The 21,775-nt window shown below is 39.5% G+C and overlaps 1 protein-coding gene across 2 annotated transcripts in view; it reads right to left on the bottom strand.

The window, feature by feature from the left end:
• Positions 1-3,944: 3,944 nt before the first annotated feature.
• The window catches only part of SLC7A11 (solute carrier family 7 member 11), a 61,118-nt gene continuing 43,287 nt past the window's right edge, over positions 3,945-21,775 (bottom strand). Inside the window, exons 7-12 of one of the 2 annotated variants that reach the window (XM_082758657.1) lie at positions 18,546-18,669; positions 17,256-17,359; positions 16,654-16,750; positions 13,499-13,648; positions 11,612-11,789; positions 3,945-6,286 (exon numbers count right to left, since the gene is read on the bottom strand). In XM_082758657.1, the coding sequence (XP_082614783.1) occupies positions 6,219-6,286; positions 11,612-11,789; positions 13,499-13,648; positions 16,654-16,750; positions 17,256-17,359; positions 18,546-18,669 (721 nt within the window). In that variant the 3' untranslated portion in view covers positions 3,945-6,218. The remainder of the gene's footprint in view (positions 6,287-11,611; positions 11,790-13,498; positions 13,649-16,653; positions 16,751-17,255; positions 17,360-18,545; positions 18,670-21,775) is intronic. The other variant, XM_082758658.1, reaches the window with a different exon arrangement.

The following is a 21,775-nucleotide window of genomic DNA, read 5'->3' as shown; positions in this document are numbered from 1 at the left end:
AACCTCTCATAACAAATAGGCAGGGAAAAAAAAAATCAAAATCCCCAGGTAATAATTTTATAAAATTTTTCAAGTACAACAGGTGATTGCAAAAGTAAGTTACTTCCTAAGGCTCAGGAATCCAGCTTCCCTCTATCAGAGTGGGACCTGGGCTTAGCAAGGCATCCATCTGCAGCTGCAGTCACATGTGAGCTTCCAAAGCACCACCCCTGGATGGTGAGTAGGTGATGAGGTGCACCCCAAAGGAGAGGATGGGGTTTCCCTTTCAGGGGAGATCTGGGTGAATTCCTGGGAGCAGAAAAAGGCATGCAGAAAAGCCTAGCAGTGGGAACGTTTTGTAGTTCACATTGTAGGAAAGAGAATGATCCATGCAAATATAAAACCTATCCTAGTCACTGTTCTTTTATAACCATGTTGGATCATCACTAACGCTTTATTTGGAAAATATCAAAGCTTTGGTTTAGATCATAGCGTTGTAGACATTGCTGTTACAAGGAATTTAAAGAGAATCCAAAGTCTGTCTTGATAAAGTCAAGCCTTTGTTGAGAAAGGTGTTTTATCCATTTGGGTCTTTGCACTTCAAGCAAAAATATATTTCAAAAGTTCCTTTGAATAGAAAAGAAAAAAGAAAGCAAATGTAAGCTGAATTGCTGTGTCAATTGTAGTCATGCTCCCCAGCAGTTCCTTGGCAAAAGACAATAGCAGAAATCAAATTAAACATGGACTAACATGCAAGGAAAAAAATACAGGCTTCTGAACGCCAGCAGGAAGTTCAACATCAGTTTGCCAAGTCTCAGCAAGTCACCAGGAGGGATTTCAGGCAAGAAGACCTTCCTGGATTACTCCAGACTTACCACCAAGGGAACTAAATAACACAGTTGTGGGTGTCAGAGGACAGAAAATGCAATGGCAAGAACCACCATGTTCTGCAGATGAGAGCTCCTGTGTGGGCATGGGGATATGTGAGCCCTGCCCCCTCCACATGGCTGTATCAGCCTTCCTGGGGACCAATCCTGCCAGGGGAAGGCCAAGCTGGGGGCAGACCGCAGAACCTCATGCAGGATCCATGCATGGGCAAAGATGCATTCTCTTAGGTTGGTGGCCCTCACTACAGTGATGAGGGTTGCATAAAAACAAACAGCTTCCTCCTGAGCTCAAAATGCTGAGCTTGGTCATTTGCATCCTCCCAGGTAGAAACACACTTCTTGCACAGGATTACAGCATGGTAGGCTCTGCTGCAGGCTCTGCTATACGAGCTGGCTGTGCTCTGCTGGTCATTAAACACAGTGCTTGGTATGTATTTTGAAAAAAATGAAATATCTGCTTCCATCTGAAGAAAGATCAACACCCATTTTTCTAAGACCTGTATTGATCAAAATCTGTCTGGATCCTGGAATATGTCTAATGCTTGAACCAAAACGTCTGGAGTTACTGAATGTCATTGAAAGTCCTTTTTATCTTGTTGCATCTTGTTGTATCAACACAATTAGCTATCCTATCTTATCCTGTAGATAAGATAAATTCTTTTTCTTTGGAATGTTTGAAACATATTCTCAAATAAAGGCTGATTTTCCTCTGAAATCAAAAAGCAGAAGCATATATGTTCAGCCAAGGAGTTATATCTCTTGAAATACTAGAGCTATTTCCAAAAACGTCTCTATGAAATACTAAAATCTGAGCCAGCTACGTAGTCAAAGACAGATGAACTTTTTCAGGAAAAGCTGTTTAGTTTGATTATAATTCAAATTAGAAAATCTCGAAAATGCAGTGTATTCTAATCAAAATAAACTTCTATTGCAATTTGAATTGAAAAAAATAAGTAATTCTTAAGGGGGAATTGTAATCCTCATCATCAATCATTTTCTTACATGTTTTAATAATTGTATTGTGCTGGCTGCAGTAACTTTGGGTTCATCTCACTCCAGCTCATCTGTTTGATATGTTAAGCATGCCTAAACCAGTCATCCCATCTCCTTCTCTAAGAAAATGCTACAAACAACTCCAGAGATCAGTTCATCTCACTGACCTAAAAGCCCTGTCATAGCATGGGATGCATCGCGTCCTGGGGCAGCTCAGTTCTCTCAGGCTTGTCTCTCCCTAAGCCAGCTTGACCCTTAATTTATTATGTCAATCAGATGCATATTTATGTCAAAACTGATTAAATGCCTTTGTTGCTCTGCATTATTATTAAAAGTCAACTTTTGATATACACAAATGAGAATAAAAATAAGCAACAATTTCTGTATAAAGTAATAAACACACCAAAAAAAAATCAAAAATGTGGCATAAGACTTATGACAGTTGCTTCATTTTTAATGGCCTTTCCAAAAGTATTTAAAGCTTTTCTCACCAAAATGTAACTTGAATGTGTTATTGACATATATCTATATATCTGTAGATATAGGTATATTGACATATCTATATGTTGCATATAGATATGTCAATATCACACACACAATCCTAAGAGGTATTAGACGTTTGTTGAGTTTATAAAAAGAAGTTTTATTTTTTTTAAATATTGAATGTTTTCACACACACACACAAAGTGTGTATATATGTACATATTGCAGTGTTTTCAACATCTATAGTCACTGCCCATTAATAACAGCAAGGGGCTAAATTAATCCATGCTGAAAGCAATTTTAGGAAGACTGATGTAGCCCACACTGTATTTAAACTGCCTGGTCTTCTCAGTTAACAGCAAATTTTCTTGTTTCTGTTCTCCTCATGCTGTCCTAGCAGCTTATACTGTAGATAAAGAATGCCGTGCTCTCCACCACCTGGTGGGGTTCAGGTGGGTCACACTGCCTTCCAGCCCTGTACCAGTTATTAAAGTGCTGTGCTCAGGGCCTGAAGGACTTGGCAGCTACCGGTCATGTCACAGACCCCAGGCTCTTCTGTCTTGTAGCAATATTGTTGGAGTACAGCCATGCAAAAGGGCATAACGCCTGCATAAAACTCTAGCAGGTGCTTCTGGAAGTATCTCATGCACAACTCAGATTGCATTGCCTTGGAAGAAAGAGGGGAGCATCAGGCCCCTGTCCAATAGCCTCTCAGAAACCAGGGCAGCCCCCTGGGCCATCAGGGGATGGCCAACGCAGCTGTGAAGCACATGGCACCATAAGAAAACTGGGCCACGCTGTACCCACACGGAGCTGGGAGAGGGCTTCAGAAGTCAGAACTTGTCCCTATGACATGGCCATGCCACATGTCTGGACCACACAGCAGTCCAGATCAGGGTGTGTACAGCATCTCCTGAGGCTTCAGATGCTGCCCTGTGTCTCTCGGAGATGTATTACTAAACACCTTGTAGGTATTTGCTGCTGTCAAAGTGTTCATTTCTGCTGCCTTTGGTGAGATTTCTGCCTTTACCCCAGAAGACTAGTAAGTTCACAGAAAAACAGCAGCACCCACCTAAAAAACAATGAAATCAATGGATTGACAGAGTCCAGTTGATTAAAAGATATGTGATGTGCAAGAAAAGTAAACAAACAAAAAAAATACATGTAAGGATTGTTAAAATTCTCCACAAAAGCAGCCTCATTGGTATCATCACCTCAGGCCCTAATAAGAAAAAATATATAAAAATTATCCATTATTCTAGATGAATTTCCTTTATGACAGTGAAGACAATACTTTGAAAAGCCTTAAAAAATAACTCAATGCTTTAAAAAAATCATTTGTTACCTATTTTCACTCCTTTTGTGACGATATGCACCGCTTCCAGGTGTAATAAAAGCCCTTAATACTGACTTTTATAACACAATGGCAATCTGATTAGAATATTTTGTATTGTGATTGTATGTGCTAAAAAAACTGAAACAGAAATTAGAATCCATGTGTGTTTTCAAAAAATTATTTTTTTTATTTTGCAGTTTTGTTTTGTTTTTCATAAAATATACAACTTCACAATCAATGAGTCATAGGATCTCCCTTGGGACAAATTAACCCCTTCCATGAACATAAACTTAGTAAAATACAGTCAGACTTCAGAAACATTTCTAAACTTTAAAGCCCATGTTCGGAAAAAAAAAAAAAAAAAAAAAAAAGTAACATTCACTTATACTTACAAAGCCCATTTATTTCTGCATGTTAACACTGGCTAAGTCTAAATTTTCAAGTAATATGGCACAATAGGAGTGAATTGGTGGAATCGACCAGGTGGTGCTGAAGACCTGCTGTTCAGAGCATCAGTATTGAGGAGGTTTCACTCTGGTGAGATCCCACGCGCTCAACATTGGGTATTGAGCAGCACATTAGGCTTGGTCCTGCAGGGTGTCACGCCATTTGTTTCATCAGAGAGAAATGCAGTTTGTGTGCAGGAGATGCTCCACAATGACACAGGCCAAAACATGGGGAACTTGGATTGGCAGGAGATGGCCTCAGAAGCACACTTCTGACCCACAAGTAAATACTAATTAAATACATGCACTGTCAACATAAAAATCTAGCTCAAAATATTGGCCTAAGAGAAGTTCCAAATAACACTTTAAGTTACTGTAAACAGAAAACATTTAAAGTAAAAATAGTTTACAAAGTGTTCTCTGTCTTAAATTACCACTCTTCCAAATAATCAGTTATTCCCATTTCCCTGCTTCTAGGAAATTCCACCATAGGAATACAAGAAAGAAAACCATTTAAGAATTTTAAGATATTTTACTGTACACCCTTAAAATGGTAAATGTTCTGTAAATATATAACATATATACAACACACAGTCTCCCTTTACTGTAGTGGTCTGGCTATTAGTTGTGCTTTCCTCCCAGTTTAGGAAGTCTAATGCTGCTTAGTTTCATAAAAGTTTTCATGAAACATATGACTTGCTAATAGCAAACAGCTCAAAAAGTAGTGCATTCAATATTTAAGCATGATATTCTTAACATAGTGATAACAAACCTTAGTCTTAAGGTTGAGTAGTCCTTGATTAACATAAAACTGAATTTCTAAGCATTACAAAAAAATCCTTATCTAAAACTACTTTTAAAAAAGGGTAAAACTTCAGCTCATATTTGAGCCAACTCTCAGCTCAAACATCATTCTGCAGGTGGAATTTCAAATTAGTTTGATTTTATCAGTTTTGATAGCTTTTCTCTGTTTCAGCTGAGATAAAACCAGAAAGATGTCAGAGCACCTGTTCCTTGGTGCTTCAAAGTCTGGTTAATTGGAGTGTGCTTGAATAAAAACCCCACAGATTAGGTGTGTACCCTACTCAAATCAACAAATCTGTTGTAGCTTGCCTTATATCTTATTTGTAAAAGAGAATTGCATTTGTTGCTGTGTCTATACAAAATTCTCACTGATTACACAACCAGTGACCATTACTCATCTGCTGCCCACAATCAATCATATAAAACTGTAAAATTGTGTATGCCTGGCTGATAACTGCAGGTCCATATACTTCCAGATAGAAAATATTCATACAGCAATGGAGGTCGCATTCAAACACCTGGCTGATTTGAAGGCGATTACTCAGTTGCTATATTTCCTATACATATGTACACAAAGAAACATTGGTAAAAATAGTCATAGACTGGTAGAAAATTTAACACGTATGAAATTACTGCCTCCAGGCTAAAATCTGTCAGTCTCACTGGTAGAAATACTAATCCTCAGAAGATGCTCTTTTATGCTATGTTATAACTACTCTGGAATGAAGTAACCTTGAACTTGCTACCACAAAGGCAGTAGAAACCACTGTATTTCTGCCTCAATGTGCTGGTGCTCCCAGCAAGACGAAAGTAAAATAGGGTCAGACAGAGTGACTGGAAGAACATTGTTAAGTGATACTCAGCAGCTTTATCTCAACCTTTCCGGGTGAGAGGTAGGTTCCTTGGGACAGCAAGTAGGATACATTCTTCACAGTACACCTGACCATTACTTAAACAATGCTTAAACATATTTTCAGTGGCAATGCAACAAAAATCTTAGTTTGAAGAACCTATGTTTTGTTAAAATATGACACTTACAAAAGAAATAAGAAAAAGATGGGTCCCCTCATAGCATAAGTTCTTGCTCTCTACATACAAACTGACCATGTAAAAAAAAATTGCAACATCATAAAATACAGTGCTGGTAACTGACTCGCTCAGTATCCATCTCAGCTGTGACCTGTTCCTCCAGTTTGCAGAACATTAGGAAGAGGAAGAAAACTCCCTGCCCTCTTCCTCAAGTTGAAATGAAACACCAAGCCAAAAGCTGCATTTTCAGGTAGATTAAGATCATGATTTCTGGTCCTCCTCTGACGGGACGACTTCCAAGAGGATTTGCAATGTTTCAGTTACATTATCTGCAAAGATAAAAACATACACATGGGAGATTTTGGGGTGGCAGGAGAAGGGGAGAAGCAGCCATTAAAATTATCTTAGCTGATAGACAACCTGCTTCCACATACTGTTCACAAGTTATATATATCTGGTGCATGTATCATTTAAATGTCTGACTTAATTTTTTATCTTTTTAACTATGTTTTCTTTGCCTCTGATCCAAGGATATGTATATACAATAATAGTGGAAGGGTATAAAAGTATAAACTTGTTCAATAAATGTATGCATGCATTTTTAAAACATCTTAAAGCACGACTACTCTCTACGACTGCTTAGTTTTAGCAAAGTCATAATATTGAAATACAACTCTGAAAGGCTTTGAACAAGTTAATTCTGCCATGCCAAGATCTGCCTAACCAAGAAAAAAAAAAAAAAAAGGAAAAAAAAAGAAAGGAGAAAATGATTACAATGCTTCACAGGTCTAAGACTGTCACACATAGGAAGCAACTTTATGCTCTTTGTCACTTTAGACATGTATTTCCACCTTGTGTTTCTGATGGTTTTCTTTTTAGAGAACCAATTCATAAATGGCACAATTAATTTACATACTGAATAGTAAAAGAGCATTCTTTTACTTCTCCTTTTGCTTGTCACTTTTTTTTCTTCTAAGTAACCTATTTTCACAGAATCACAGAACGGTTTGGGTGGAAGGGACCTTAAAGCCCACCCCCTGCCTTGGCAGGGATGCCAATCACTGGACCAGGTTGCTCAGGGCCTCATCCAGCCTTACCTCGAACACCTCCAGGGATGGGGCATCCACAGCATCTCTGAGCAACTTGTTCCAGCACCTCACCACCCTCTGAGTGAAGAATTTCCTCCTAATATCTAATCTAAATATCCCCTCTTTTTATTATAAAACCATTCCCCCTTTTCCTATCATTATCTGCCCAAGCAAAAAGTTGCTCTCCATCTATTTTATAAACCCCCTGTAAGTATTGAAAAGTTGTCATAAGGTCACCCCAGAGCCTTCTCTTCCTCACGCTGAACATCCCCATCTCTCTCAGTCTTTCTTCATAGCAGGAATTATTGCAAGAGAAAGTTATGGTTTTCCTTGTCTAGCACTACATGTCAGCATCTACACTAGTGCAGAGTGAGGAAGGTAAAACAGTGCAACTCTCAGAAGACATGAACATGAACTACTTCCCTACTCTCCTAACAGCCTCTACCATCTTCTGCTCGTCTCTCTGGAGGTCACCAGTTCAGTGCAAAGCCAGGCTGCCCTTAGACTACAAACTGATGGGGTCAGAGAGGCTGAGAGTCAACAGGGACTGCATTTTCCTCCCATCTCCCTCCCCTGCCCACAGCGGGGACTTCAGATCTGGGCTGAGCAGAGCTGGGGTGAAGGGTAGGAGGAAAGTCAGCAGCAGAAAGCCAGCAGGGGCTCGCCCAGCTGTCCCACCCCTCCCAGGTTTGAAGATGAGCAAAGGAATAAGAAGAAAAAGAGATTTTCTGTCAAGCTGAGCTATGGTGTAACAGTTCTTGGAAAAAGGGCACGGCAGCAGAGGGAGAGCCTGGGCATCTCAAGAGCCGGCTGCGATTTTAATATCCTGTCCAACTAACAGGGCTGAGCCCCCTGCAGCAAGACCTTGCCCTCGCCGCGGCAGGAGGCAGCTGCCACTCTCCCATCTCCATGCAGTAGTTCTGCTCTGCACTGTGATGAAACACGAGCAAAGCAAACAGAACAGCAATCAGACATGTTTGGGGGGCTAGCTTGCTTGCTTGGCTCTTTCTTTGGTTGCGATATACACAGGATAAGACAGAGTAAGGAGGACTTTTTCCTCCCCCAAAAAAAAACATTTCTATCTGTTGTCAGTCAGTATCTCTATATTGTGTACTTTGAGGAGCACCTTCCCATTTGTAATGAGTCAACATATCATGAGAGTAAAGACACCATTTGTTTCTACTTTCAACCCTAATTTTCCCTTTCAATAGTAGAATTCACTGTAAATAAGGCCCAGGGGACAACCTTTACAACAGAAAAAACCTGATCCGATAGCTCTATAAGCACCACATAAAGCTTGGGAAAGAAAGAAGTAATTTACTACACACACATAAGACTGCACATAAAATCTGTGGCAGCATAATGCTGGGAAAACTTCCTGTGGATCGCAAGCTCAATAAAAAGAACAAAATTCAATTCCAAATTCTCCCAAATTCAATCCATTGTAAAGAAATAAAGATTTTTAAAACATGAATCTGAGGTTAGGTTTTCAACTGAGAAGTCCAAATGGAAGAGTCCTGGTGTTGGTGCCCCACTCTTTTACACACTCATCTACCTCGTAGGATTTGCTAGACTTGACTTTTTTCATTTTCACATTAGTTCTACAAAAAGCAGGCAAGCAGAGCTCAAATGAAGCCTGTACTAGCTGAAAATTATTTGTCCCAGTACATTTGGCACTACAGCAAAATTCCTTTGGAAAAGAACAAAATGTTATTCTCACTGCAAAACACCACCCAGACCCTATTAACCTCACAAACTGTGAAGTAATCTTTTGTTCAATATAGTAATTTGGTAAGGAGAATGGGCAATGTAAATACCATTAAGGACAGTCAAAATGTGCTTATCCAAAGAACAAAGATGTTCAGCCTTGGAGAGGATTTCCTGGGGAGCTCTGATACTGCAACCAGCTTGAAATTCCTTTCATGAGTGTACTCATCTTCAGGTTGGGTCTTTGAGCCCACTGCTCCTTCCAGCTGCTCAACACCCCTCTCCTCTGATCCTTACAAAACCTATCCTTCATATCCAGACAAGTCTCAACAGGGCTGGTCTGTACCCATGTGGTTTTGAACCGTGCTCCAAATCATGCTGGGGTAGCTGAACAAGTCAGGTGCACCCTGACAAGGCGACTCTGCAAATGGGCAGAGAGGGAACCATGCCACAGGCAGCCTGGACATAGCCTACCTGGCAGGATGCTGCCTTCAGACTAACCTGCTCTGACCTCCACCGCAGTACTACAAGAAATGCTCTGCTGAAGTCTAAGTACTTTGGATCTATCACGTTTTGATTCTGTCTAGAAAAAATATGTTATCTTCATAAAGAAAGTTACCCAGTTAGTCTGGAAAAAAAATCTGCCTTTGGTAAATTACAATCCCATTTTTTCATGTTGTCTGTTCACCCCATGTCTGAAATTACTCTTTCATGCCTAAACTCATCTAATGAGTATTGTTTCAAGGCTAGAATAACAAGCTTGCAGCTGCCCCATGACTTTTCCTTCCCGTATTTCACAGAGGTACCTTAAGTGAATTCAGCCTCATTCAATGCCTTTGAAAAATGCTCTCGGACTATACAGCGGAGCACCCTTAGCTCTCCAGAAATAATGTCAGTTTAATAATAACCCATGCAAAATGTTTATCGCTTACTCTGGGTGGGAAAAAAAATATATATATATTTACCAAGTAAATCTCCACTCCACCCCAAAACTGTCGACATCACTTTTCTGCCATTACTGTCGTTATTTTGGGAATAATAATCACAGAGTGAACAAGCTGTTTCACCCACTGTCAGGCATCCTCTGCCTTCCCCTTGAGCCAGCACACTGTGTCCATGCACATTACACAGGCACCAGGCCTTCTTTCCAGGAGGAGAATTTTGTGCTATCTGAAAAGCTAGATTTACCTTCGTTGTCACAGCTGGCAGAATGAGCTTCACATATACCCAGTCTACCTTAAAGAGAACATTTTTCCTCTCACCTAAGTAATGTGGTTCAACACTGGCATCCTGTGGCCACAGACTCAAGTAACTGCGTTCCAAAACCTCTGAGACTCCACAGAAAATGCTAAAAATCTCCTGGGTTTGATAAGGAGAATTTCCTAGACCCTAGATGTCAATTTGTCTGAGAAATTACAAACAGATAAATAACAACAATTTAATAGAATGTGTTTTTGACATGTCTCTTTTCATTTGCACTGGAAATTTCTACCCATTCCCAGGACATCTCATGCAATTTACAACTTTATGGATATAAAAATAAATAGACTAGAATTTCCTAGCCTTAAACTAACATCTTTTCCTGTAAAAATTTTCTGCCCTACTGTCTGTGGACTTCCCAGCAAGAATTGACAGAGAAATTCACAGATCTCACAACAAGCAGGATATAAATGCATATACCCTATATTTATATATATATATATATAAAACAAAAAACAAAAACAAAAACCACAACACACGTAATAGGTTAGCGTATAATATATTCATAAATCCTCAGATATTCTTTTACTGTGAGCATCTCATTTTAAATCATCCCCTAATACTGCAGCACAAAAGACAATACATGTTTTCAATTCAGAACCTATACTATATAACAGCATATACACTTAGTACATATACATAAGCTATTTTTAATCGAAAATTTTCAGGGGTTGAGTTTTTGTTTTGCAGCAGAGATTTTCTTTTGGTTTTGTTTAACAGACTATTTGCTACTTCTCAAATATTTTGCCTCTGTTAATACATTCTTTATAAATTACCTGCATTTTGGTAACCTCTTAGCATGTTGACTAACAAAAAAAAAAAAAAAAAAGAAAAAAAGAATGGGGGTGCTATAATAAATTACAATGCTTTCTTTTGAATTGAAAAGCTCCAAGTAACCTTCCTCCAACACATCACAACTTTCACAAATGCTTCTATAAACTTTGAGAAATGGCATAAAAATGATTCTCAGTGTATTCCAGGTATGAAATACCACAGCCAAATCACTTGGAAGTTGTTTTTCATAACGCACTGAAATGATTTCCACAGAGGTGCATCAGGTATGATATATTTTGTCGTCATTTTGTTGGAAATCATCTCTAAGAACAGCACATCTCCATCAAATGTGACCAAGCCTGTCCCATTCTACATATTCCTCAGTGGTCTACACACATGGTACCACCAGGGCCCATTCTGTCCATCCTATTTTCTCATCACCATTGTGACATTTAAATTTCCAAACTAATTTCACTCTTAGGAGTGAAACACTTTCTCAAGTGTTACAGAGGGGAGGTAGACCAGTGATTTAAAAGGAATCAGACGGGGTGGGAGGGAAGAAGGGATTGAGGGGAGAGGCATCCAGGTATTTGAAGTCAAATCTCTTTAGCTGAAGAATAGGCTTGCTGTAAACATCTCTGTTTAGTTAGCTGACATGGATTGTAACTGGCAGACCAGTGCTATAGCATGCACCAAAAAGAAACTTGCATTGTCATGCCCCGAGCAGAGCAGCCGAGGGGATCGATGAAAAGGATTTCACAACACCCGGAGCCCTGAGAAATTCATGGAGTCAGGATGGAGGAGGGGAGCCCCACAGTGACTTACCTAGGAGCTTTCTGAACCACTTTGGCTTCTTGTCCCATACGATAAAGAGGTAGTAGGCAGGAACTCCAGTCAGGGTTATTGCAAATCCAATCCCTGTATTGACTGGGTCAGAGTAAAGTGACAGTGCAACCATGAAGAGGCAGGTGAAGGAAAACAATGCTGGAATAAATAGAGGCACCTGAAATACAACCACACAAAGAACCATTACTTTGCGTTGACCTTGCTGCTGAATGACAATAGCATTCAGTGTTCCATGAAATGCAAACTGGATACAACCCAGCAGTACAGGGTAGCCCTGGAGAAATACAGGTATCCAGAACAGGAACACAAAATACCAGTGACTGCAGGAACCAAACTAAGCTGAGTACTATGCAGTAAGCACCACGGAAGTCTTTTAATTACACACTAAAACACTACAGTGTTTTACATCCTTTAAAATTTAAGGGCTGTAAATATGTTACATTACAAAAGTCCTTTCTCTAATCCTCCAGTAGATAAGTAAGCAGCACTAACTGCAGTAAAGATTTCCTCTTTGATAATTACCTATTAGAAAACATTTTGAAACACAACAAGGAGCTCAAGTCCCCTTTTAAAACTATTAAGAACGTATTGATTTTCTTCCTAAGGTAAAAATCAAAATCTGGCAGGAAGAGAGCAAATTAAACACCCATTTGACTGGTGATAAAGATATTTGATAGCATTATGCAACTGATAGCTACTGAAAAAGCACTTTCTGACAGTATGACTGATAGCATTATCAGTGTCGCTGTTGAAAGTACCAAAAAATAACAATATCAAATTAATTCTCTCAATTTTCAAGAATGCCACTGCAATCACTATGTTAGCACCTCTCTGAGGGAAATGCCTGTACGTGTAGCTTGTGAGATGTTTGGTGTAATGGAGAACTGGAGAATTCCCTGGAGATTATTCTCTTCTTTTCATGCCTTGAAACACTACTGTTCCTCTTGTGCACTGTCAAAGCATTTTTTTTTAATCAAAGCAAAACGGGTTGTGCTGTTGACCTTATTTGCTGATATGCCTACAAGAATGCAACAGCACACTGTCTTAGTTCTTTATAAAATAAGCTTCTTGGAAATACATAAATAGGGCTAGAATCCTCCAATTTATTTTCACGATAGACATTACTTTTCATACACACAATGGGACAACTTTGTAAGATGCTACAGAAACAAGAAGCAGAACCAAGGCCAAAGTGGCTTTGTTCAACACGCCGGACTATTACCGTTTTATTTCTGGTTTCACAGTAACTGTATCTGCAACTCAACTGTGGGTCCCATATATCACAAAAGATCCACTACCAATTTATTTGTACTTCACACTGGAATATTCTATATTGGATAGACAATGAAATAAATGTTTATATTATTTGTTTATACCTGTCTTGAATTCTGTCAGCAAAATTATTCAAGCCTTTATCAAAATAAAGATTAAATTGAGGACTAGCTGAAAGTCAGGTTGGCACATATAGCCAATATTTGGGGTTTGTGACTACACAGGACTAGATGTATTTTCACACAGCTTGGAAGCATATCAAGACCTTAGCCTGCATCACACTACCTCAATATGACAGACAGGTAAAACTGAGCAAACACCTTCCTTTCTGCACAGCAACCTCAGTTGCTTCCCCACAGCCACCAGGGAATTCTCAAGAATCGTCTTTCCAAAGAGAACTCAGCCAGGGTAGCACTGGAGAACTTGCAGGAAAACACAAGGGGACTCTTCAATATAATATACTATTTTCTATTAATTATTGTTTTTCTCAAAAGAGGTTAGCTTTTTACATCAGAAAATGCTCCTTTGCTGTCTGACTCTACGTGAGATACAAGGGAAAAGGATTCATGTAAAACAGCAGAGAGCGGAGGTTACCTTGAAAGGACGAGGCATATCAGGACGTTTATATCTGAGATAAATCAACCCAGCAACTACCAGTCCAATAAAAAGCCACCTGGCAAAACTGAGGAAATTCAGAAGGCTGTAGAGATCCCCGTTGAATAACATTATCATTGTGAGAGGGTGCTGCAAAAGAAATTCAGAGCGTAAGAGGCTTTTAATGGATTGATCTCAATTATTTTACAGCAGTGATGCCAAATCTTTCCATGGGGACAAGCAACACAGCCTTAGCTGGCAACATGTGAGGGCCACAGACTTTGAGCCTCCCATTCTCATGCAATCAGATGTGTGATCAATACTTAACTGTCTCCTAAGACCACATTTGATCAATACGTATCTGTCTTGGCTGAGCACATGTGATCAGTACTTATCTGTCCCCCATAACCCAGGCAAATACACAGGCATAGAGCCCACTGCGTCACCACAACACTTGTGTACCCTGTGCCTCGTTCTCATGGGAACTGCCCAGCACACTGCCACTCTCTCATCGCTTATGCAAATGACAAAAGCAGCTAAATTTTGGTTGCATCTGGTCATACGAAGGCAGTTTCGTATGACCAGGATTCAAGGTGTGTTGTGGAAGAGGAAAAAATCTTATATTCCCACAGTCTGCAATGGGGGAACTCAGCAAAGAGGAGGTGGTAGGGGTTAGCTACACACTGTGTGCCAGCTGGGCACACCACACTGACACCAGCTCGTATCTGCAGCATGCCTGTTAGGCTCGCAGGGTGCAGACTTACTGCACATCAGAAATGCAAACATTTCAAAGCAGAGAAGTGTTTAGCTGTCACTCAAGAGCCTACTGAACAGCAAGAAGGAAAAACAACAGTAGAAGGAATGCATTTCCTCATTAAACAGGTGTCCTGAGATACAAGGTCTCTGTGAGGAAGTCAAAATTTACGCATAGAGGGTGGCTTAGATGATTAGTATGGGCTACATGGACCTGCTTCAGTGTAATCTCTGGACAAAAACAGAGTATCTGTAGCTTGGGACGACTATGCAGGTGTCCATATGAGACACCCTATGCCTGCAATGACACAGCCTTGCATTTGGGGATGAAGGCACCCATCAACTTCCCTATAGTGCTATTGTTCAGAAAAAAAAAGGAGGTCCTAATAGTGCCAGCCTCTCCAGGTTTACAATGAGGCAACAGGTGAAATCACCCGCAGCTGCACTATTATGATGGGCTAAATCCTTACATAAAGAAAACTAAGTTGTATGAGTTACCTGGAGTCACAGGCTCTTTTTCTTTCCTTTTTTTTTTTTTTTTTTAATAAAAAAAAATATTTTATTTATTTTTTTAAGGAATGAAGGCTGTATGGATTTGAACCAGAAGGATCAATACTTCAAATATGGGTCTCTGGCTTCCAACCTCTAATGACTTAGAAAGAGCTTGGTTCTTTACACACAGATATTAAGCAAGCTCCTTCTCTGTAAAGGTCAAAGGAAATTTTACCGCTGAATTACATTGGGCAAGAATTCTTCTATATAGACTCAGCGCCCACAGGTTTTAAATCTCAGTTATAAGAAAATGCAACAAAGAGTCATGGCCAGTGAAGGCCAAAAGGATAAAAGAAACAAAATAGGGTTACAACAAGACTGCATCATTTCTTGGAGTTGTTATACCCACATCTGTCAAATATCAGGAAATATGTAATAAGCAAATTTCTCAATTCCTAATTTTTATTTATTTATTTTTAGCAAGCCTCAAACACTGAACGTGCTCATTTTCTCAGTTTCTCCTCAAGATCTTTTTCCTTTTGAACAGTGTGTAGAGACCTTGGCAGGAGAAATGAAATCAGAAAATTCTAAAATGTGGACTACTGATGCAGAATGTATCCCACTACTACTCTACTTGCACTGAGGAAAGAAAAAAATAAAAATCTCTGAGTGAAAGCCATCTTCATATGACTTTTTTTTAAAGGGAAATCAATGCACTGGTGACCAGGTGCAAGAGCAGAAGACATTTTTTAGAAATATATATATATATATTATATATATTTAGTACATTTCATTTCACAGAAAAGTCAGTGCAATTTACCCCAAAGTTACAAATCCTTCAGTCCAAAGAAATAAAATGCAAAGTAAATGTTTAAGTAAAGTGAATTTCATTAAAACTTTTCACAATATATATGTTGTCTAATTTTCAAAACTTGGATGCTACAGTTGTATGAGCACATATAAAATTCAACACTTCAGCTGGCACTTCACAAGTGAGCTCACAGGCATGTCTAGCAAAAGAAAAAGATTATTTAGATTCCAGTATAAGCAACTGATCTTATTAGTGTACACTCTTATATGCACACACATCTTCTACTGTGGTTAGAAGCCTCCCCAACGCAGAGGTCTGTCCAGATACATTACGGTCATCCGTCCCAAAAGAGGGGCTGAACACCCAACCCACAGTTAGGAAGAAGTCTGCGAGTTAAGTGGAAATCTACTTGGCACTATGCAAATTGGTGTGAGGTCTGTATTTTGACATTTTGTCCTAACATTTTACTATACAAATTAGCCTGCAATGCAAAGACATGGCCAACATTTAGCTCTGCCTCTATGTTAGAAGTCAGTAATAGGATTTCAACTATAATGCTGGTGCTTTTCCTCAGACAATTCACAGACTGTTGCCCAGGCACATGCTCTCTCATTTTTTAATCACCATTACACTGCACTGCTGAGGGTTCCCCTCCCATTATCCTAGTGCATAATTGTTTGCATTTTTCACTGTAAGGTAGTATAATGAGCCTTTAGGGTGCTCCCAGATGCCAGTGTTTAGCTGCACTTCCAGTTAAATGAAGCCCTTTTTTGTTTGTTTGTTTGTATAAGTGGAATTTGTTTCTCTGAAAGGCAAAGTAGCTCATCACTAGCAGGTTCTTAGAAATAAAGGGCAATAAGACATGAATTAGGTTGCAATGATAGGCAGTGAAGTGCTACCGACAAGATAGTGAGGAGGAGATGATAGAATAAGAACAACTCCCAAATCTCTTTCCTCTCTTTACTGTCCTCTGCCCTGCCCAAAGCCTGCATATACATTAATAAATGAGACTCAAGCAGTGCCCAAATTCTGTTCGAATCCTCCAGAGCGAGCCTGTAATATGAATTCTTGTGCAGGAACATTTGTTTGTATGATTTACCAAAACAATGACAGCTGGCAGAGGAGTGTGCTTGCGGACATGAATCATGGAGAGAATTTCCGGAAGGTGACCCTCACGGGATGCAACGAAGAACATCCTGGTGGGAAATAAATGTGGACAGACTTTAAATGTGCTCATTACTGTGACTAGGCAAAGCGGCTCATGAAAGTCACACAACACAGCAGCACTTCTTAGGCTTGTTTGAGGTATTCTGAATGCAAAGAGTAGCAGGAGAAGCCCATATGCAGAAATCAAAGTCAATCTGGATGTGTCCCCCCCTCTTACCTTACACTATGATCAGTCTTTAAAAGTAGTTAATATTTTCCCTCCAATTTACCTCCTTCACATGAAACAAAGCAGTCATTAATTAAGTGCTGCACTCAGAGAGATTCACTGCCAAACCATTCAAAGTGTTTTTAACAAAGATACTAAACTCAATAGGAACAAAGTGAGAAGAAAAAAAAATCCCATACCTGATAAATATCACAGTCATTTTTGATTTCCTGCTAAAGGAATGAGTCCTTTTCTCCCTTTCCCTTGCTTCCTTACTTTCAGTGTATATCCCATGCCTTTCATCCCCAGTAATACCAGCATATGCTCACCTGGAGACCGCAAAAATGCCACCATTCATAGATCCAAAGCAGGAGAGAGCAACAAATACTGGTACAGCTAAAGAAAAGTTTCCCATTAATCGTTCAGCAAAGGTCTGTTAGAGAAGAGAGTAACATACACTGAATTTTCCATCATAAAACATGAGAGCAATTTTACTTCATTAACAAAATTTTTAATAAGTACTATAACTTTTATTTATATCCTTTTCTGCATCCCTCATTGAAACTTGTGCTGTGCATTTGTTACCTTTCCTGTTTTGGTATCAGGACTAGTGCCGATAAGGTCTCTCACTCTTACTTCTGGCTGTATCTGGTAGGCCTCCAGTTGAGGCAAAGCTATTGAGGTGGAACCAGTCTTTTATTAATGTCATTTCAGGTCATTACGCTTCCAAAAGGAAGACCCAGTCTGAACAGACCAAAATCTGATCTGCATAAATTATATTTTCTTCTGTAGCCTTCATTGTACTTAGCTGATGCCATCCAAGACTATATTCCATCCAGTCACGCTTCATTGTTTGAGGGCACCACGAGAGATATGCATAATTTTCTGAAGATTTGCAAAGTGTTTTGCTCCTAAAACTCCCAAGAGCTACAGAATTGGTCATTTTTAAATGGCATGCCAATTGAAAAAGTCACAGGCAGTGTCACTACTGGAAAGGTAAATGGAAATTTTTATTTCCTTGCTGCAAATCAGATATTGTATATATAAAAATCTGTCATTACAGCAATTCAGCAAGACCAATCACAACAGCATTTGCAATCCAGGTGGCCTTGTAACTCCTTCCCAAATGAACTCCAGTATTGACAGCACTCCCCTTCCTAAGCACCTGGGACACACATTGTACAGAGATAGCATTACTGTTTCCTGCTACAAAAAATAGCTTAGACTTTCACAAGTATCTGTATTTTCTGTTTCCCAGGAGCACAGCCCCTGATTTAGAAAATAATTTGTCAAGTATGTACTTAGCTATAAAATTTAAGTCCTAAGGACTTTGTTATATCAATTAAACAAATATGGTCTAACATTTTATTACAAATGCTATGACCTTAAATACAATCCCATTCATCAAATCAATGGGATCAAAAATCAGACAAAGTTTACCTGGTTGCTAATTTGCTGGGTAAAAGAGGAGCCAAACATGACTGGAAATGTCCCTCATTGTCCCCACCCTCCCTCCCAGTTTCTTTTTTTTTCCTTCCCTTGGAAATAAAAATATATCAACAAATGTAATTGGGATACAGCAGGGATATAAAGCTTTGGATTTCTCTTCTGTAACTTACCACTGCAACAGCTTTTGAAAGCAGCAATTCCCCAGCACTGATTGTAGTGAAATAAGCCACGTTTGTTAACACATAGCCAACTGTGACAATAATCATTGAAATGCATATTGCAAGGGGTATGTTTCTGAAATACATAAGGTAGATCATTATTCCACAATCTGGTTGCTACCCCCGAACATGAAACAAATAATGTAAGAAGCAACCACTAATGATGGTGAGTGCATTTTTTGGTGAGCGCAAAGTACCTTAATTAGAAACTACCAGTAAAAAAAAACCAAAACACATCTAAACAAAACCATCTCAACAAAGTAAATTGCCACGCTTATAACGAAGTGAGAAACCTTTCTGAAGGAGAAATCCTTTGAGGATGCAAAGAGGTTGTGGCTCCCAGGCCTCCCATACAAGAAGCATGGTCAATTTGAGCTGCCTACTTTTATTTTCCTTTCAAGCTGAGCCCAATGGGGCTCAGAACCCAGATGTTTCAAGTGCTACTCAAGTCTCTTGATACCATTGCTCAGCTGAGGTGGTATCTACACTTCAATATCTGAAGTGATATTCTACACCAAGAAGGGATTCAGGTCTGAAACCAGGATCCTTTAATTCCAAGGCCACACTTTTCAGTTTGAAGGACACTATACCTGTGCTCCCTCTGAGTAGAGCTCAGAGCTGCTGCATCATGGCCAGATCCTTTCAGATAGCTACATTAACATTTTGAAGAGATGCCAAATTTGCCACAACTGACAAACTCTGCTGTGAAGGTCACTCAATCAGGTGGGGGAAAGGAGAGAAAAAAGTGGGAATTCTGGTGTGCCAGAAGAGACTGCAAGCACAGAGCAAAAGGGCTATTCTATCTGTCTCAAATTACAAGGTGTTTTGAAATCCAACACAAAAATCCATTATTTTCTCATTTTTTCCTCAAAGAAACACAGCTGGGTCAGAATTTAATGATCCTCTTTACTTCTAGTCCTCGTTTCTCAGGGGAATCCTTGACATTAGTATGCCTGTACAAAGCTGAAAAGAAGCTCTAAACTGAATAAATAAATAAAGCAGGGCAGCATCGCTTGTTGCACATCCTGCATGTGTTAGCAATTGTGGTGCCAGCCACTGTAGTTAATCCAGGTGCACAAGATCATGCTGTACTGCAGGATCAAATCTGTGTAGATGTGATATTAGTTCTACCTGAAGCCAATGGTCTCATGTGATGAAGCTAGAAGGAATCAGTTTGTAGGATGCACTTGTTAATGACAGAGAAGGCAATACCAAGGACCAGAGAAGACAGCCCAGAATACAAGTCCAGTATTGCTAGAAGAAACACAGTTACCAACTCAAGAAAAGCTGCAGAACTGGATGTTGGTAACATGATCATGCAAAAAGTTGTAGTTCAGCTGCCAGGTAATTCATGGTCAGTTTGGTTAAGCTTTGAGCCTGACCTGGGTATAAATAGATTTCCATCTACTTAGCATAAGACTCCAAGTAGGGATACACAGTTTCAAATCCTCCCAGAACAGAAATTTTAATCGAATGCTTCAACCACCAAGCTGTTGAATAAATCAGCATTTACTCCAGCTTTAATAAATAAATAAATAAATAAATCTAGCCAAAAATATCGATTCTAGGCTATTTTCACCATTCCATTTGAATGACTGAAACCACGTTTTCCGTCAAACTTACAAACAAACTAAAACTATGTTTGTCCATTCTAACTGTTATCAAAACCTGGCTGCTATACTCACTTCTAACTTAAATCCCAGCCTTATTTCCTCTAAAATAGAAGACCAGTTCAAAACCAAGGATGAAAAAACACACATTTCCACAAGTGAGCATTCTCAGCACTGACAAGCACTAACCCCCACTTACAGTAATAGCAACAACAACCACCAGGAGAAATAAAAACAAAACACCAACGAAACAAGCCCAAACTCGTCAGCAGGCTGTATTCATTAAAAAAATTTAAAAAAATAAAAAATAAAGCCCAAAGATCCTAACTCGTGCCTGGAGCAGCACGGGGGGCGTTGTGACACGAGCGCTCCGGTTGCAACTCCTTTTGTCTCCCAGTGGGATCAGGCCTTCAGAGGGCTGCAGCTCGCTAGCACAGAGCCTGCCTGACTGCTGCTTATTAGGCACTGCTTTCAGTGACAGATTTCAACAGAAATGAAAGGCCGGTTTGAGGATTTCGGGGGTGAGCAACGCAGCATGGTTCGCTTCCCACTGACACTTCAGTTCAGATTTACACTTGGTCCTTGAATCATCTGAAGGCACGGAGAGACAGGTGTGAGCCTTATGTAAAACTTCTAAGTGAGAGCTTTAATCATGCCTTTCCTATCCACCCAATTTAAGAGGCAGTTCCCAACCTGCAGCAGGATACCGCTATCAAACTCTCTGCTATGAACCACAGGCAGTGAGTGCACTGGGGTAAGAACTTCAATGCCATTAGCACTGAAGTCAACCTCCTTTCCTTAGAGGATCGCTGTATTGATTTTCTTGTATTTTATACATCTTCCTGGGCTTCTCTCCAAATCAGGAAAAATCATACCCGAGTTCTATTCTCTATTAAATTGCCTCAAAGTATGTAGATTTCACCTTTTCACTTGCGTGTCCTATGAATCAAATGCAACATATGGTGTTAGCATATTGATAAGTCATGTTTCTGACACAATGTGAATTCACAACTACCACACAGGCAGTGAATACTTCTGGACTAGAAGGAATGAGAACATTCAAGAAAAAGGTATCTTTCACTTGAAGATTTTCATTCATTGAAGCTAAAATTTTGAAAGGAAACCTGGCCATTTCAGTATGACATTTCTTAGGAAAAAAATCTTAAAGCCAAGACTGAATTCTTGCCCGACCAAGACAGACCTCAGGATGGCCAACAGCTTAAAAAACATAGCATTATGCTCACACATGGGAGACTGCAATATTTTTTTGCATAAAACTGACCCAGGACTTGAACCTGCATTGAACTGGTCACTGGTTACTGCAAGGCGGTGTTTTCCTTTTGCATTTCATCTCAGAGTGAAATCTCAACTTCTTTCCAAATCAAGAAAAATCAATCTTGAAGTAGTTTTCTGAGTAGAAGTTCAGGTGCAGATGCTAGTCCCAAACCCACACAATGCCTAAGAACTGGCTTGTGCATTACCACTGAGATGATATTCAAGCAGGCTGCTCCTCTGGTACTTTAAAGAAAATCAGTATCAAAAGGAAATAATTCTGAGGAAAACTGAACCAAG

This window comes from Aythya marila (genome assembly GCF_965140915.1).
Source record: "Aythya marila genome assembly, chromosome: 4".
Taxonomy (NCBI): Eukaryota; Metazoa; Chordata; class Aves; order Anseriformes; family Anatidae; genus Aythya; species Aythya marila.
This window is presented reverse-complemented; position numbering and strand designations above follow the sequence as displayed.